At 39.4% G+C, this 18,068-nt stretch overlaps 1 protein-coding gene across 1 annotated transcript in view; it reads right to left on the bottom strand.

Annotated features, from left to right (window-relative positions):
* Nucleotides 1–18,068, bottom strand: part of COL6A6 (collagen type VI alpha 6 chain) — an 86,551-nt gene that overhangs the window by 52,519 nt on the left and 15,964 nt on the right. The window contains exons 6-19 of the mRNA XM_075271928.1: nucleotides 16,899–17,456; nucleotides 16,026–16,595; nucleotides 13,899–14,471; nucleotides 12,410–12,753; nucleotides 12,244–12,322; nucleotides 11,827–11,972; nucleotides 10,085–10,177; nucleotides 9,561–9,614; nucleotides 6,499–6,570; nucleotides 3,982–4,008; nucleotides 3,058–3,102; nucleotides 2,475–2,528; nucleotides 1,419–1,481; nucleotides 977–1,042 (exon numbers count right to left, since the gene is read on the bottom strand). Coding sequence (XP_075128029.1) covers nucleotides 977–1,042; nucleotides 1,419–1,481; nucleotides 2,475–2,528; nucleotides 3,058–3,102; nucleotides 3,982–4,008; nucleotides 6,499–6,570; nucleotides 9,561–9,614; nucleotides 10,085–10,177; nucleotides 11,827–11,972; nucleotides 12,244–12,322; nucleotides 12,410–12,753; nucleotides 13,899–14,471; nucleotides 16,026–16,595; nucleotides 16,899–17,456 — 2,744 coding nt within the window. The remainder of the gene's footprint in view (nucleotides 1–976; nucleotides 1,043–1,418; nucleotides 1,482–2,474; nucleotides 2,529–3,057; nucleotides 3,103–3,981; nucleotides 4,009–6,498; nucleotides 6,571–9,560; nucleotides 9,615–10,084; nucleotides 10,178–11,826; nucleotides 11,973–12,243; nucleotides 12,323–12,409; nucleotides 12,754–13,898; nucleotides 14,472–16,025; nucleotides 16,596–16,898; nucleotides 17,457–18,068) is intronic.

Raw genomic sequence — 18,068 nt, forward strand, 5'->3', positions numbered from 1 at the left:
AACTCTGCCTCCATTATTGTTATACCCTCAAAGATAGCTTGCTGTTAAATGGTCATGTCATGTTATTTTAGGAAATCCACTTTCTAATTACTTCCAAATACTCTTTTCCAGACTGTCTACGCCCTAAAGGGGATGATTTCAGTTACTCGAGCGAGCAGAAAGTCTTAGACTAGTCATATGTTCATTGCTTAACATATGGTCGCCAGCTATATCTCCAGAGTCCCTAATACACTATACGGAGTGTTTTTAAAAGGAAGAGGGGAGAACGCTGCTGCTAGACACCGAGAGAGCCTATGTTCTTTGAGAACATATGAAACCCACCTACCTATTTCTCAGTCCTCATGCACATTAGATGGTTGGCTGATTCTGCTGAAGCATTACTGTATGTTCATCTTCATTATAGATAAAGTTATATGCTAACTAGAAGCCACACTGTACAACTCGACAGTAGTAGTAACTAGAGATGAGCGAACACTAAAATGTTCGGGGTTTGAAATCTTATTCGAACAGCTGCACACTGTTTGTCTGTTCGAACGGGTTTCGAACCCCATTATAGTTTCAGGGGTACGCAACATTCGATCAAATTCTTCTTACCAAGTCCATGAGTGAGGGTCGGGCTGGATTCTTCTCCCTGCACAGCGTCCCCGCGTCCTCTTCCAGCCTTGAATTCACTCTGCTAGGCATCGGGCCTGGGCAGAGCCGACTGCGCTTGCCCACACTACAAGCGGACATGCGTAGTCTGCTCTGCCCAGGCCCGATGCCTGGCAGAGTGAATTCAGAGCCGGAAGAGGACGCGAGGAAGCTGCACAGGGTGAAGACTTCTAAAGGTAAGAGAAGAACCAGCGTTGATTGGCAATGTATAGCATTCTGCCAATCAACACTGGTTCTGCATCGAATCTTAACTTCGAACAGCTAGTAGTACTCGCTCATCTCTAGTAGTAACCCAAAATGTACTAATGCTAAAGCGGATAATAACCTCTATTCCTGGTTCTCCTTTAAGTCCCGGTGGTCCAGGAACAGTGCTGTCTTCTCCAGGATTTCCCTGAAGGCAAAGAATAAAAATATACATGATATAGTATTTTTAATAATTGAAATTAATTATATGCATGATTATGAGATATATCATAGTCATATGTGCTGAAGACAATATTGATGTGACCAGATACCATAGCAAGTGCAAGAACTGCACCAATGGGGTAGAGCTGTTTGATATTATATATCATTATATTATATTCAATTGGTAGTGGGTATACAGTTTCCTTTACAACATATGGATATAAATATAGGTGTAGGCTATATTATGTGTATTATGTTGAGGTGTATACTTGATGCCAGAATTGTAATTACAATTTTATGACTTATAAATTGTATATACCTTAGTAAAATTATGGATGAATAATAATAAGTTGTAGACTTACCAGGTCACCCCTCTGGCCTTTAAATCCCTTATCACCTTTGGTTCCCCTTATTCCAGATTTGCCCTGTTAATGAAATGTATTAGAGTTCCATCATTTTCTGTACTTTTGTTCAGCGTTATTATACTATATAACAGTCCCAACATGGCCGGATAAATGAGCAGCACATACAAAGCAATTGAAGTACACAGGTCACATTCCTTCCAAATTCACTACAATACAAAATTATTGTTAATCCATTAGATATTTGCATTGCTATAACAATACTATATTACTATAACATTGGAAGGTTTAAACTTATTGGAAATATATTAGTCTCAATAAAAAATATTGTACCTTCATAGAAATATAGTGACATTGCCCTCATATTCAGTCTGCTGTCCCCATAGAATTGTAGTGTTCGTATAATATCACTCCTTGAGGCGTATGGAGACTTACAAAGCCATTTTCGCTCCATAGACATACATAGTGGCTCTGCTCTTTAATATAGTCTGCTGACACCCCACTCCCCACAGTAATAACATGTAGAAAATCCTACTCTCCATACTCATCTACCACAAATGATCCAATAGGGTGGGAAAGAGATGTCTCCACTCCGAGACACTGCACCGTGGATGACATCTTTAAGAGTTGCTGGTGTGCTTCTCCTTCAGTCCACTCTCTGCCTCAGGGACTGCATGTTTGAGACCCCTGGTCTAGAACTAACTAGCTACCCTTCTAAGACTGTCAAATTTAAAGGGTTTTCTCATCGGCAACATATTTAACCTTGTTGCTTAAGCTCATTTAAGTGTTTTCCCCAATGCAATGCTTTATCTAACGTTCTCTGTTTGTCAGATACTGCTGAGTATGTGTCCTCGGTGTTTATAGCTCAATGTCTAGGTTTCAGACCACTTCTCTTATCTACCTCTTTGGGATTTTTCGTTCAGTCTTGAGCTGGAACAAGATGGATATATTCTCATTGTAGTGGCCAGGATGGGTTACAGCAGATCAGAACTCATTCACTTGAATGATAAATCATAGACCCTTTAAGTGTAGTATACTATACTAAAAGAATCTTACTGGTTCTCCTTTTTCACCCTTGCCTCCTTTCATTCCTGGAGGTCCTGGCTTTCCCTAAAGGTAAAATGGAACAAAAATGGTTATTGAGGCTTTTTTGGAATTAAATTGGTCATATACACTGATCAGCTATACCATTAAAATCACACAATTGGGTTGTGACCACGGTAAACCTTGGGTCCAGTTGTTCATGTGGATTTTACTTTTACATGTATACCACATGTCTAAGCATTGTTACAGATGTATCATGGCAATGGTAATCTCCAATGGCAGTGGTGCCCTGCAGCAGGAATATGCCCTGCTACACTGCAAAAGAATAGTCAGGAATGGAGGAACATTATCAAAAATTCAATTTCCCAAATCTCAAGTCAATCAAATATCTGTAGGATTAGATGGAAAAACAAGCTCTACTCCTGGAGGTGTATCTTGCCTGTTAATAGATCTAATGATTATAGGATTTGGACATTTTCAGGGGTCCTGTGGAGTTCACACCTTGGGTCAGAGTAATTTTGATTACATGAACAGGACCTACACAATATTAGACAGGTGGTCTATATGGCTATACGGAAGTTAATAAACAACATACCTCTTCTCCATTAATACCATCAAGTCCATTTTCTCCTTCTTCATTCTACAACACAAATAGAGGAAACAAAATATATTTCCTCCTATTATTTTATGCACCTTTGTTTTACCATATGTCATTGTGCATGCAATTGGAACTTTTGCATTAGTAGCATATATTTTGGGTGATTCTTACATATATTTTTCTGTTTATAATAAAGATAATATAGGGTACAGGTAAATAATGTAAAACTAGTATCATATACACGTTCACAGTCCTTTATAATATCTCAGAAGAGTAAACAGGCCTTTCTTATGTATTGTGTCTAAGTAGAGTCAAGAACTTTGGAAAAGCGACAAAGATTCATCACCATACAATATCTCATTACCCTTTTTTCTCATGACACTACAATCTGAAGTTTAATATCCAGACTGATTCAATACTTGATGAAAATGAATGTGATGAATGTCTCTGTGGTATGTCTAATATTCATCTAGAAGGTCGTGACACATCTAGATCTTGGCCAGTAACCTAATTGCTTCTCATTAAGAAACTATTCAGAGGATGGGAAAATGAAGTTAAAGAATATAATCTAAATATTCTGCAGTTAGACTATCTATACTCAAACATCAAGAAACATTCTTGGATTCAAGTCATTTTCCTATCTAAGGGTATGTTCACAAGATGGAGTTTAAAAAAAATCAGTTTCTGGATTTTGAAGCAGAATTTTTCTGCTTGACCAAATTCTGCTGTTGGAATTTGCTACAGAATTTACAAATTCTGCACCAGCCAAGTCAAATTTTAATTTCCCCTGGTGAACTTGTAAGAATATTAAATAGGTAAATAGATTTTCTTCTGTATTAGGCAAAATCACAAAATATCAATAAGAGAATTGATTCTATTGTATTGATACAAGATACGACATACAGACACAGATATACCAACCTGGTCTCCTGGAAGTCCTCTAGTCCCCTAAGAAAGAAAAACACAGAAAAACAAGAACAGTAAATATAAGTACTATCACTATTCACAAGTTCCTAGTTTTTTTTGTTTGTTTTTTAACTACAATGTCTTTTTATAAGCCTTTCAGACAAATCCAGCAATTCACTATTCAAGGTGTCAGTAAAAATCTTCTTATTCCTGTGAATTTGATGTTGTTGTCATGTTCCCTCCTTCCAGTATTCTGTTGTAAAGTGATTGCGGACTCGGCATTCTGCTTCTCTCTAGAATAAGGTTTGCCGCACCAGAATCTTGCAGTTTTGACTCTTCCTTTTCCCTAACATCTTCTGCAGCGTCATACACATGAGATATTTGGCGCGTTAAGCCAATGCTCATATAATGTTTACAAGCACTTTGCAATCTTTGTGGCTTTCAGCATCCTGTATACAATTTGGACTACTCTGAATAACTACCAGAACTGATCTGACCATACTATCATATGGCATGTGATACCTGGGAAAGGCATCACAGCACATTTGGTTAACAGAGTTAACAGTGAGTTTTCAAGACGGCAACCTTGCTACCTTCTTTGGATTGTGACCTCCCAATCATTTTTTACATATAACCATGTTTTCTAGAGATGAGAGAACACTGTTTGATAGAATATCAGGCCGTTCAAGGTATTCGATTCCAATCGAGTACCACGAGGCAAACGCACAAAAAATTTGATTCCCCTCCCACCTTCCCTGGCACGTTTTTTTGCACCAATAACTGTGCAGGGGAGGTGGGACAGGAACTACGACAACAGAGGCATCGGAAAAAAATAGGAAAAAGTAATTGGCTGCCGAAATCAGGTGACCTCCAATTTATACGAACAGTGGATTTAATATCCAGTTCATATGAGACTGTGAACTATGTGACTGTGAGACAGGGATAGATGTACAGGCAGGGATAGCTAGGGATTACCTTTATTTAGGTGGGAATGTCACTCACCCAGCTCTTTGGGGCTCTATCTGGTCAAGATCCCTGTCAGCTTGTGATATGGGCAAGCTGACTTTTTCCCATAGGAATGCATTGACCAGCATTGATTGGCCGAATGCCATACAGAGTACAGCATTTGGCCAATCAACGCTGGTTCTTTCAGAGACTCGTCTGTGAAGAGGCGGAGTCTAAGATTGAACCAGAATGGAGACTGCTGTGGACCGATCTTAGTCTCCGCCTCCTCTGGCAGGACCAGCATTGATTGGCCGAATGCTGTACTCTGTATGGCATTCGGCAAATCAACGCTGGCCAATGCATTCCTATGCCGAGATGTAGCAGTGCTAAGCGCACGGCCAGCACTGCTACACTGGAGATGTGAACCTTGCTGCACACTCAGCTTTGCTGCATCAGTGATATAGCAGAGCTGAGTGTGCGCTGAACCCTGCTGCACACTCAGCTCTGCTGAGATACAGCAGAGCTGAGTGTGCAGCAGGGTTCAGCGCATCTCTGATGCAGAAGAGCTGAGTGTGCAGCAGGGTTCACATCTCCGGTGTAGCAGTCCTGGCTGTGCGCTCAGCTCGGCTGCATCTCCAGTGTAGCCGAGCTGAGTGCACGGCCAGCACTGCTACATCTTGGCATAGGAATGCATTGATCAGCGTTGATTGGCCGAATGCCATACAGAGTACAGCATTCAGCCAATCAATGCTGATTCTGACGGAGGAGGTGGAGTCTAAGATCAGTCCACAGCAGTCTCCATTCTGGTCCAATCTTAGACTCCGCCTCCTCACAGACGAGTCTCCGGCAGAACCAGCGTTGATTGGCCGAATGCTGTATTCTGTATGGCATTCGGCCAATCAACGCTGGTCAATGAATTCCTATGGGAAAAAGTCAGCTCCCGCATATCGCAAGCTGACAGGGATCCCGACGTACTACAGTGAATTGGGCATGTTAGATGCCCCCAGGCATGCTTCCCCTGCTGTTCCAGTTGCATTCCAGGGTGTTGGCATCATTTCCTGGGGTGTCATAATGGACTTGGTGACCCTCCTGAGTCGAATGGTGGGATCCCCTGAAAAGAGCCTTTTTTCCCCATAGTCTATAATGGGGTTTGATATTCGTTCGAATAGTCGAATATTGAGGGGCTATTCGAAACGAATATCGAATTTCGAATATTTTACTGTTCGCTCATCTCTAATGCTTTCCTTATCACTGATAAACTCTACAACACATAAGCAGCTCAGTGCGATTGTTACATCAGGGTAGTTACACCATGACAGTATGATATGTTATGATATGATATTTTTGCATATATGAGAAAAACCGGTAAACATGCCAGTGTCATTTGCCTACTCTATAATATTATATAAGTATGGAACATATGTCAGCCATTTCCTCCATTGCTTCTACTCTAAAGTATTGTGTTTTCATTTTATATAACTCCAAAAAACAACAAGATTATATTACATGCAAAAGTTGTAAATGTATTAACGCTTTATTCCAATTTTGAACCTTAAATGTACATTCAGTGTCACAATTTTACAGTACCTTGGGACCTTTAACTCCTTCACATCCTTTGTCACCTCTCTCACCCATGGGACCAGGCAATCCTCTGTCACCCTTAAGGAGATAAAAAGCAAATTATAATTAAAACAGAATTAGGGTTGAGCAATCAGGTTCGGAAAAGATCGGATCCCGATCGGCGATCGAGTAAATTTCACGATTGTGATCGGGATCGGCTGGAAAATGATTGGAATTCAGATTTTGAAATCTCAAGATCGACTCAACCCTGAAAGTGACTTTTCAAAAAGAGAAGCATTGACTAGGGTTGAGCGATCGGGATTGGCTGGAAAATTATTGGAAATCGGAATTTAAAATCGATCCTGAAATCTCAAGATCGGCTCAACCCTAAATAGAATACTATACTTGTGACCCCCTATCACTATATGATGTATCACTATGATATATGTACATATTTACATAACATATATAGTTAAAAAGTAATATAAACATTTAACATTCATTCCATACAGTTGTCAACTCAGTTAATCAACTATTCATTCATTCATTCATTCATTCATTCATTCATTCATTGTTCACGTATTTTACGGTATATTAAGAGTTACTGCATGTTTGTCAAACTCTTATAAGAGTTCTGCTTGCAGTTTGTGAAAAGCACATTCTTTCATAAATCCAAATGCTGAAAACCTTGTCTTGATCATGTCCAAGTGACAGATACAGAATTCATCTTGGGATCAGTTCAATCAGTTGTCCCAGGATTCTGTAGCATACCATTGACTCAAAGTAAAGGTAACTTGCCCCTTTCTTGGTGAACTTGGACGACAGCACTGTTGTGAGATGCCCTTTAATTAACTGGGCAAGAAACGCATTGTATTGGGTGTTTATATGCATTAGGAGCGCCCTTGTTAGGGCAGGAGTTATATGCAAGGGGCATAAGGATTGATATAGGTAAGAGAAAACATAGTTCCACACCCAGTGCAAACTACTTTAAACTTGGAGAATCCCTAAGTAATGCCCTTGAAATTTCTTTGACGCCAGTATGATGGTTCTAATTTTTATACACATTTGATATTTATTGAGATATCTTTTGAGTTATTCTTTATCCTTAATGGGACCGATTTTTAACATTTAAAATTAAAAGTTATCTTTTAATAAGATCCTCATTTGCTTTAATATATTTTATCCTGGCAGTTAACAACCTCAGTTACCAAGGATGTACAGATGTAGCAAAGTAACTGACACTTGAAGGGGTTGTGCAGGATTAGGCCGGGTTCACACGGAGTTACGTGCCGCGAGATTTGGCACGTAGACGCCGCGTGACCCTTTGCGTGCCGTACACGCTCCCATTCATTTCAATGGGAGCGGGGAGCGTATGCGCCGCGCTAGTTTGCGGCCGTGAATAAATGCACGGCCGCAAACTAGCGCGGCGCATACGCTCCCCGCTCCCATTGAAATGAATGGGAGCGTGTACGGCACGCAAAGGGTCACGCGGCGTCTACGTGCCAAATCTCGCGGCACGTAACTCCGTGTGAACCCGGCCTTAGAAGTGTCTGCTTTTTCTTCTCAGGAAGTGGCTTCACCTCCATTAGTAACATGGCGCAGCTACAGCTCAGTCTCATGAAAATGAATGGAACTGAATGGCAGCATATCCTTGTGGCCAATGGCTGTGATGCCACTTCCTCATAAGTAGAAAGCAGACATTTGTACAATCCTTTAAGAAGTCAGTAAGCCAAACTTCCAGCTCCTCTGTTCATCTAGACAACGACACTGACTCCTACTCCAGCATTGCTTTTGGATTAATTCTCATCTATACTGAAAGAATTCACCTATGTCCAAGCCAGAAAACTGAGAAGTAAAATCAATTTTGAACCTTTTAGAATCTGGTTAGAATGGTAAGAAATAATAGAGAAGTGTGCCAGTTGCCCAGGCAACTATCCAGAAAGCAATTGACGATGTCTGGGGCTTCCAAAAGAGATCAAAATAATTACATATTGGCTAGAGGTGGCAGCACTTAGTACACAGGACTGGCGGATGCTAAGGAAGCCGAATTATGTCTGAAAGAACATCTGACACTTCTTAAAAGTGAAGACCAAGTCAAGGATGAGTCCAGTGCTGAAGCCATATCACACGGACACCTCATTCTTGAGCTTATTCCATTTAAGTGTGGAAGCTTGAAAACCAGACTCAACAACAGGATCCTCTACATACAAAAAAGTCAGAGATTGCAGCATTAACAAGAGAGAAACAGACCATAGAAAAGAGTTTATTTGCCATCAATGCCCTCCTGATGTAGAAGAAACCAAACAAGACCCTCAGATGAAACCACACAAAATCAAAGCTGTGCAGAAAGAGACAGAAGCTTCTTATAAGAACCTCCGACAGCTGTGTGAGAAAAGGAAGAAAGCTTAGGAAGGAAAGGTCTATCCATAACAGTTTTATAAGGGAACCAGGAAATTAGATATATATATATATATATATGCAATTAACATTTTTATATGTAACAATCTGTGCATTTAACCCTATTTTATAATATTAATAGTGTATAGTCAGTTTCGGTACCTTTTCACCAACACCAACTCTAACAACCAAATACTGAGCCAACCCTATGACTTTGACTCTGACTCCATGGTTCTGAACAGCACTATCACACAGAAAGTCTCTACTGTACCAATACAAAAACGCCAGTGCTTCCATAGGTATAAATGAAGTGAACATTTTTGAAATCGCATTATTTCCTCTGCAAATATTTTTCTGCACTGTGTTGAAGGGATTAGCCAGAATCCAATCCACTTTGCAGGTAATATAAAATGCCCCGTTCCTTCCTGCCACTTTTCTGCCGTGGCCAAATCACATTTTTTAGACTACGTGGGGCCCTAGCCATATGTTGTCTTGTTGCAGAAGTATTAGAAAATAGATAATCAATTTTACCATGATAAAAGCTGACCAGAAATACAATTTATGTGAGGACTTATTTTAGGTAAGGTTTGCTATACGTTTTCTATTTGCTGTAAGATCTTTGTACTTTTAACAATGGTGATGTTATCGCAGTTATTTATATAATGAGCACTAAAGAAGAATCAAAAACTCACATCTCCTCCTTGCTCTCCTGGATGTCCTGGATCTCCTTTTCGACCTGGTAGTCCCTATATAAATGAGAATTATGTAGAATTTGGGTTTAGATAGTAACTGTATTGGTTTGAAAGACATGTAAAGCATGTCTAAAACTTCAAAAAATGTATAAGGACACTGCTACGGAATATGCCAGTACTGAGGGTAATGTAGCATGAATTACATGTATCAAAATGGGACATACCAATCAAGACAATATGTGACATTTACAGGGGGAAAAGAAAGCCAACCAGTCTTGGTTGATCCCATTCTGTTTGCAAGTGGGTGACAAAGGACTGGGGAATTGGTTTAAGTTAATATTGCATTGTATTATATAGCATATGTATTCTTTAGTACTGTTTCCCCATGTTGACCAAATGCCAGCAGACTACTTTACCTGTGCCCTTATAAATAAATGCCTGAAAAGCAAAACTCCAAAGTAACCAAGCACAATATATACACAACTGATAATCGCAACTGACTAAATGATGTATGATATACATACCTCCAGCCCTTTAGTTCCATGAGTTCCAGGTGGTCCAGTTTGTCCAATGCATTTACAGAATACGCAGCAACATGTCTTCTCATTGACATGGGACTAATAGAGACATAAATATTTATTTACGTTAATGAATTAATAACTAATATCTAGATGGCATTTTAATATTTTATTACCATGTTACTACTGCTGTATCATTGACACATTCCTACAGTAATATCAGTAATGGCTTATCTGGGACAGTTTATAGAATTCAATTGATTTTTATGCTGATGGCACTCACCTCTGTCTCTCTGGCCCAGATATTACCTCTCTTCTACTTAGAATTCCAAAGTGTCTACCTCCTTTGCTTTCTAGAGCTCAACATCAAGAAAGCTGAATACACAATCTTTCTGCCATCTCACTTTCTTCCTCTCTCTTTCCAGCAGAATTATCAATCACAGTTAAAGAGGACCTTTCACAGATTTGGGCACAGGCAGTTCTATATACTGCTGGAAAGCTGACAGTGCGCTGAATTCAGCACACTATCGGCTTTCCCGATCTGTTCCCCGGGTAAAGTGCTATCGGTCCCGGTACCGTAGCGCTTTACAGTCAGAAGGGCGTTTCTGACAGTCTCTCAGGACCGTTCTTCTGTACAAGCAGCACCAATAGCGCTGTGCTCTGAGACGGGGAGGAACACCCCCTCCCCTCCTGATCATACTCATCTATGGATGAGCACTGTAAGCAGAGGGAGGGGGCGTTCCTCCCCGCTCACACTCTACAGTGCAATAGGCGCTGCTGTGCAGAAGGGCGTTCCTTACAGAGTGTCAGAAACGCCCTTCTAACTGTAAAGCGCTACGGTACCGGGACCGATAGCGCTTTACCCGGGGCACAGATCGGGAAAGCCGATAGTGCGCTGAATTCAGTGCACTGTCAGCTTTCCAGAAGTATTGCCTGTGCCCAATCTGATGAAAGGTCCTCTTTAATAACTCTACATTTCTCCAGTCTCACAAGTCTGTATCCTTGATTCTGTCATGTCTTTCAAAATGCACATACAAGCCCTTACCATCTCCTATCACCTTCACCTTCAAAACATTTCTTACATTTGCTCTTTCCTAATTATCAATTCAACAAAAAAGATGTATTCTCTCAATGCCTTCCATTATAACTACTGCAACATCCTTCTCTATTGCCTCCAATTTATGTCACCATTACAATTTATTCTCAACTTTCAATTCATCTCTGCACTCTCTTCTCCGACTCTATGCCAATACTTTCATTGGCTACTCAACACAACACCTAGCTGATTCAATGTCATACAAGGCGCCCATAACATGTGCCATCTAACCTAATCTCCCAATGCCTAGCTACATGTAATTGCCGATCTTCACAAGATCTCCTTCTTTCCTCTCTTCTTGGCAGCTCTTCAAACAATAATCTCCAAGAAATTCCATATGACTTCACTAAGGTCTGGAATTTGCTACGCCCACTTTCTAAACCTTCATAAGCGACATGAAAAGCCAACTCTTCAAGGAACTCTATAACCTACAATAATCCCGCTTCCAGTATATGTATTACCATATGAGTAGTTTCTACCCTCAGTTGCTGCTTTCTTTCCCCTTCCCTGTAGACTGGATATACCCTTATAGAGTGTAAAGGACAAGCCAATACTAGGAGATAAACTTGACTGGTGATAATAATATTACTTACACTGTGTGCCAGAAAGGTTAGGAAACAGAAACTTAGCAGAAAGAATGGGATGAACTCACGGTTTGTCTGGCTAGTCTGTCTCCAATATCTGGCATACCAATATGCATCTGATAGTTGTATTCAAAGCCTCTACCAAACTCTATATGTTTAATGTCATCGTATCCATTGGCTCCTTCTAAAGCAACAGTCACTAGAGCAGTTAACCCTAAAACACATATAGATGGAAATATTATAGAATTTGTTGTAAAAAATGGCAACATATTTACAGATATCTGAATTAGTCAACTTGTATAGAACTTGCCAATAGTAATCTATTGACAGTAGATTAAATCAGTGCTGTTATCTTCTGACACTAGTTTTATCATGGAGAGGAGCCTACGGACAATTTATCTCTATGCCACTGTGCCAGAAGCAACTTGTCTCCGAATTGCCCACTTATCTACCCTTCCTGAAAAAATGAATGAGTAGCCTTGTACCTTGTCTTCGAAGATCTTCCACTGTTCGTTCAAGGTCTTTAACATTTTCATCAAGACCATCAGTAAACACTAGCACCATCTACACAGCACAAACAGAAGATATAAATTAAAGAACAGAACTTTGGGCCATGTCAACCATAAAGACTCCCACAATGACTGCACTTGCCTTTGCTCTTCCTGTAACATTGTTTTGAAATTTACTCCACATTGACCGAAGAACAGATGATGTTATATAGGAAGGGTCATTGATATAACTGTCTTTGAGGTTCTGAGCTAAATCAGGACTATAGGTGTAAAAGAGAGAAGAAACTGATGTATTAGTATTCGGCAAATAAAAGGCTACACTGATTTGAGGTTTCACACCGGCGTTGCAGCTTGGACTTCTCAAGTTCATCATGCTGTCTAAGATATCAGCAATGCGAGCTTCCAGAAGGTTTTGGTCGCTGAATAATTTTGTATTATTGGAATAGTCTGAAATATCAAATCCCACTATGACATCAACTGAACAGTCTACAAGAAGAAAGACAGAAAATAAAGGTGCATATGAGCATATCATGGAGTACAGCATGAACAATTATTCTAAGAGCACTGGTTTTAGCGTAAATGCATATTTACTTACAAATATAAACTAGACTGCATTCTATGTAATGTAATCAATTTTTATTGAATTTTCATAAGAGAATAGAATAACTTGCACAATACAGAATGTAAACAATGGTGAAAAGATCGTGGTAACGCTTGTGCAGATGGACGTATAAGTCCAAAACAGATGAACAGGGGGAAGGAAGAGACAAAAGGACACCGGGAAGCACACAGACACCATAGGGAAAAACAAGAAAAAAAGGGGGGGAAGACGTGGAGAGGATGGGGGGGGGGGTAAGGAAGCACGAAGAGTCATGAAAATAGGTTAGAGAATCCGGATGACTCCCAAAACACCACCCATGGCCGCCAGAGGGTCTCAAACTTGGAGGAAGTTGGGGAATCCTCCGCAACCAGAGCCTCCATTCGCCTAATGAGGAGAAACTCCTATAACCTCTCCATCAAGGAAGAGGTTACTGAACTATGCTAATGTCACGGGATAGCCGTCCTGGCGGCCGTGAGAAAGTGACGGAGGAGGTTGCCCTTCACCTGAGATATCTGACTTGGACTGAGAGAAAGGAGAGCCAATTGAGGAGAAGGGACCACGTCCCGTCCGGTGACTTTAGTGTAAAGAGAGAACATGGAAATACCAAAAGGCCTAGATTTCCCCATACTCCCACCAAATGTGGAGGAGAGAGCCCACAGCGGAACCACAGTGTCAGGCACCATATGGAGGAGAACTGGACATCGGTACCAGCGAGTCAAAATCTTAAAATTTTTCTCCTGAGCACTACAAGGCAGTGTTAGTTTATGCGTGACCAGAAAAGAATGAGAGACGAGAGGAGAGAGGTGCGACTGAATTCAATTTAAACATACTTTTAGTAGACTATCCATCTATAAAGTCACTTTGGTGACGTACAGTGAAATATATTAAGTTTTATAAGTCTTGTTACCAAACAACCATTCTTTCTGTGCAAGTCTCTCTTAGGATCAGCAAACACAATTGGAAAACCTTAAATTATAAAACAATTCCAAAAAATAATTTGTGAATTTCTAAAAATTTAGATCATACTCACTGTTAGACGTTCGCGGTTCACAGATATCTCTGACTACTCTCTTTTTAATATTTTTTAATTCACCAAAATTATGAACTGAAAATCTTGAGCTTGGAGATCCAGCAATCTGAAGAAGCTGAGTGTCAGACACATGTCCCACTCCCACTGCATACGTATAAACACCTTTATTTCTGAGAGCTTCTGCGGGTTTAGCCACATCATCAGCTGAGACTCCATCTGTTATCACCAGTAATATTTGCTGTACACCTTCATTAATACGACTGTTATTTGCTTGACTTAATAAGGCTGCATCTGTTAGTCTCATAGCATTTCCGATATAGGTGGATCCGCCAAGCTTTGCAATTGCGTTAACATTTTCCTTTAAAGTTTCCTTATCCAAGTACGTTTTGAGTTTAAACTCTGTTTTAAATAAGTCACTGTATTGGGCAACGCCAACGTGAACCTTGCCAGAGCCAATGTCAAAATCTTCAATTACAGATACCATGAATTTTTTCATTTCAACGAAGTCTGTGTCTGAAATACTAGCAGAACCATCTATTAGAAAAGTTACATCTGCTTCTTCTCTTTGACATTCTGCAAAACAATAATGAAATAATCAATAAACAAATTGTAAATGCAACATTCAGAATAAAACAGGTAAATCAAACAATCTAACCTAGAAAAGCATACTCAAAAAACTTACTAATGGCTGAAAAAAATTGATCATCAAACTTTGAGCCAAATATTTCCTATATTTTGATATCAGTCTTTGGTATAATTATTTTTTAGTTATTGAAACCTGTTTGTAACGTCTCTACCTGTTCGGGTCTTTGCGACAACCTCCGCTCGCACGCTGAGGCGCAGGAGGTGTGTTCAGTTTGATTCTTTTCTTAGAGATTTTCATTGCACTGTGTGAATACTGCTCCATTATCTATCCTTTGTAATTGAATTTCCACCACACCCATCTCCTGCACCTTGTTTCCCTCTGTTCACCAAATAGTTAATTCTAGCCTTGCCTGTGTGATTGACCAATCAATCCTAGGGTTGTCCTGGGCTTCCTATATACAGGCCATCAGCCCACACAGGCTTGCTGACTATTGTGACTCTGTCCTTAGACTTTGTCCCTGCTAAGCTCGTCTTTCTGCTCTTATTATATTACTGATCTCTGACTCTTGGCTTTCCTTGCCTTGACTACTCTTTGGATTACAATTTTACACTGCTTTGTCTCTCTGGCTTTGACCCTTGGCTTGCTGACTCCTCTTCTGTGTTGTTTGTCTTGTCTGCGTTCTGTGTCTTCACATATATCTAGGAAGGGCTTGTCGACCAGTTGTCCTCTACTACCTGAGGGAAGTGAGACAAGCAGGTAGGGGCAGTGGTGGGTTCAAGCTTAGGGCTCACTGTCTTGTTTTGCCCTTCTTTCCCAGGGTTCACCATCAGCTACTGGGGAATTGCTCCTATAGCAATTCCCTACACTGTTCTTTGAGGAACAAAAATAACATAATTTGTGTTACTTCAAACTTATCAAACTTCAAGGACAAATGGAAATTTGTTATTGTTTTAGATGATTTTGTAACATGATATTTGATGACCAATCCTAAGGATATGACATCAATATCATAATCTCCGAAAAGTCCTTTTATGCTTAGTCTATAACTCATTATACATGGGAAGAATATGCAAATATGTCTCCCAAGATGTAAACAGGGAGACAGTCCCTCTGTTATGCCGCCCTCTATGGGCAGCACCCTGAACATCATGCCCAACTTTCCCAGAAGTCTTTACTGCATAATGCGGGGTTATAACCAAATCAATTTCTCAGCTACGGACGGCACCGTTTCTGTCTGGTTGGACTTCATCAGCTATAGAATTAATATAGTATTATTTGTAGTCACGTCTGATTTAAGCCATCCATTTATAAATTTAATCTCATAATTTTTATCATCATATCTCATATCATGATGTTTTGTATAAATAATCAATTATTATGTATTTAACGTCATTTAATCATGACAAGGTGAAATACTTACTTTATACTGTGTGTCAGATTCAAGGGACTGTGAACTACCTTTTACACTGAAACTTTTAGAATAATGTTAAGCCGTAGTAAATTCTGTATCTTGTGAAAGATATTATAAAAATATGACTGACCTGTTCTTTCACATGCATCATCAGATATATTCTTAAAAATGCCACTTAATCCATCAAAGTTCTCAACAAAGAACCATTTGCCCTTAGTTCCAGCCATTGTTTTCAGCTCTTCTGTCTGGGCTTGGGCTACTCCAATGGCATATATGATGATCCCAGAATCTTCAAGCTGTTTTGAGGTTTCATCAAGCTTCGCACTATCATGAGATTCACCATCAGTTATAACAATAAGATACTGAGGGACCCCTCTACGTTGACGGCTGCCTTGTTTTTCTGTGAAATATGTTTTTGCAAATTCCAAGGCCTCGGCGGTGTACGTGTTTCCTCCAATTGCTGGATCATTTTGTATATACGTGATGATTTCTTGCTTGTTGTAGTGTTCCTTAAGATAAAATAGTTTATGAGGGTCATCTGAATATTTCAGAGCGCCAAACTGAACATTATTTGGCCCGACAACTGATTTATCCACAAACGATGTAATAAACTTTTTCATTGTGTCATATTGCTCTGTACTAATACTCCCCGATGAATCCATCACAAAAACAATATCTGCAACTTGTATTCGTTTACATTCTGTGAATATAGAAGAGAACATGGAAATCACGTAAAGCTTTTCATTTCAAATATTAGAAAAATATGAGTTCGACAATTACCGTCATATATTTCTACTTAAGATTATATTATATTGGAATATTTTTTTTTAAAAAAATTAGATACTCTTTATTGAGTTATCGTAGTACAAGTATCTTGTCTATTAAGAGGAATGATCGACTCAAAAAGAAAGAATAACTAATGCATAGAACATCATGTTAAACTATTACTTGTGTATGATACGGTACGTACTTCTATGGGGTGTATACATTTGTATATACTGACCTTCAGGGGGATTGCAGATTCCAAAAATTAGCTCATCTTCAATATTTTTCAATGCTTCAAAAGACTCTAGATAGTGCACTCGTTGTTTGGATCCACTTATTTCTTCTAGTTGGGTTTTATTAGCATTGAAAATGCCCACAGAGATTATTTTCACACCACTATTCCTTAGAGACTCAGACTGATTTTTAACATTGTCTTGTGATTTCCCATCTGTTATAAGTATAAGGAATTTATTCACTTTGGGTCTGGCACCTTTTTCCGCTGTGAAGTATGGAGCTACATATTTTAGCGCTTCGCCAGTATATGTCCCCTTTTTCAAATATCCCATTTTTCCAATGGCTTCCCATATACTATTCTTGGTTCCATTCTTATTTAGTTGTAGCACCTCCTTGCTGTCAGAACTGAATTGGACAATACCAAACTGTATTTTATTTGGTCCAACTTCTGTTTTGTTCACTAGGTTTTTCATAAAGTCTTTCATTTTATTAAAGCTACCAGTGCCTATACTTGCCGAGCTGTCAACCAGGAACATTACATCGGCCTCTACATTATCACAAGCTGAAAAGACAGAAATGCAATATTTTAGACTGTGCTTGCTCAAAACATGTCAAGGTATAAACAAAAAGGTTTCACGAAAATGGGCCCAGAAGTGGTCTAGACAAATTTTTTAATAACATAAAAAAATTGTTTGATCTTTTCAGATTTGCACCAAAAATTGGTAGCGTTTCAGCTTTGTGCGATTATCCTGATACAAGCACATGTAATATGTAGTCCTTAGGCAGCAATAAGATATTGAAAACTATAATTTAATGCGCCTAATAAATATGATGGCTACATAGTTTATTAAATGAGGATATTAAGGTACAGAAAAGTATTGTAAAACAAGAAGCTAACTAAATTAGACAAAATTTGTTGAATGGTGAATTATACGTGAACATCTCCTTAGGAGTAAAGGAATTGACATTTGGTCCTACTATATCATGAGCAGAAAGAAGGGGCCATACTCGTGTAACCACATTCAATATTAATTTGTAAAAATACAGCTGTCATATAAAGTCCATAAAACACCATTATCTGTGACCCCTGAACCCAATGTAACATGTTACTTTGACATTTATATAAGGATTCTGAATCTGAAATTGACACTATGGATTACATATCACTGGGCAA

The sequence above is a fragment of the Leptodactylus fuscus genome, chromosome 4 (assembly GCF_031893055.1).
Source record: "Leptodactylus fuscus isolate aLepFus1 chromosome 4, aLepFus1.hap2, whole genome shotgun sequence".
NCBI lineage: Eukaryota > Metazoa > Chordata > Amphibia > Anura > Leptodactylidae > Leptodactylus > Leptodactylus fuscus.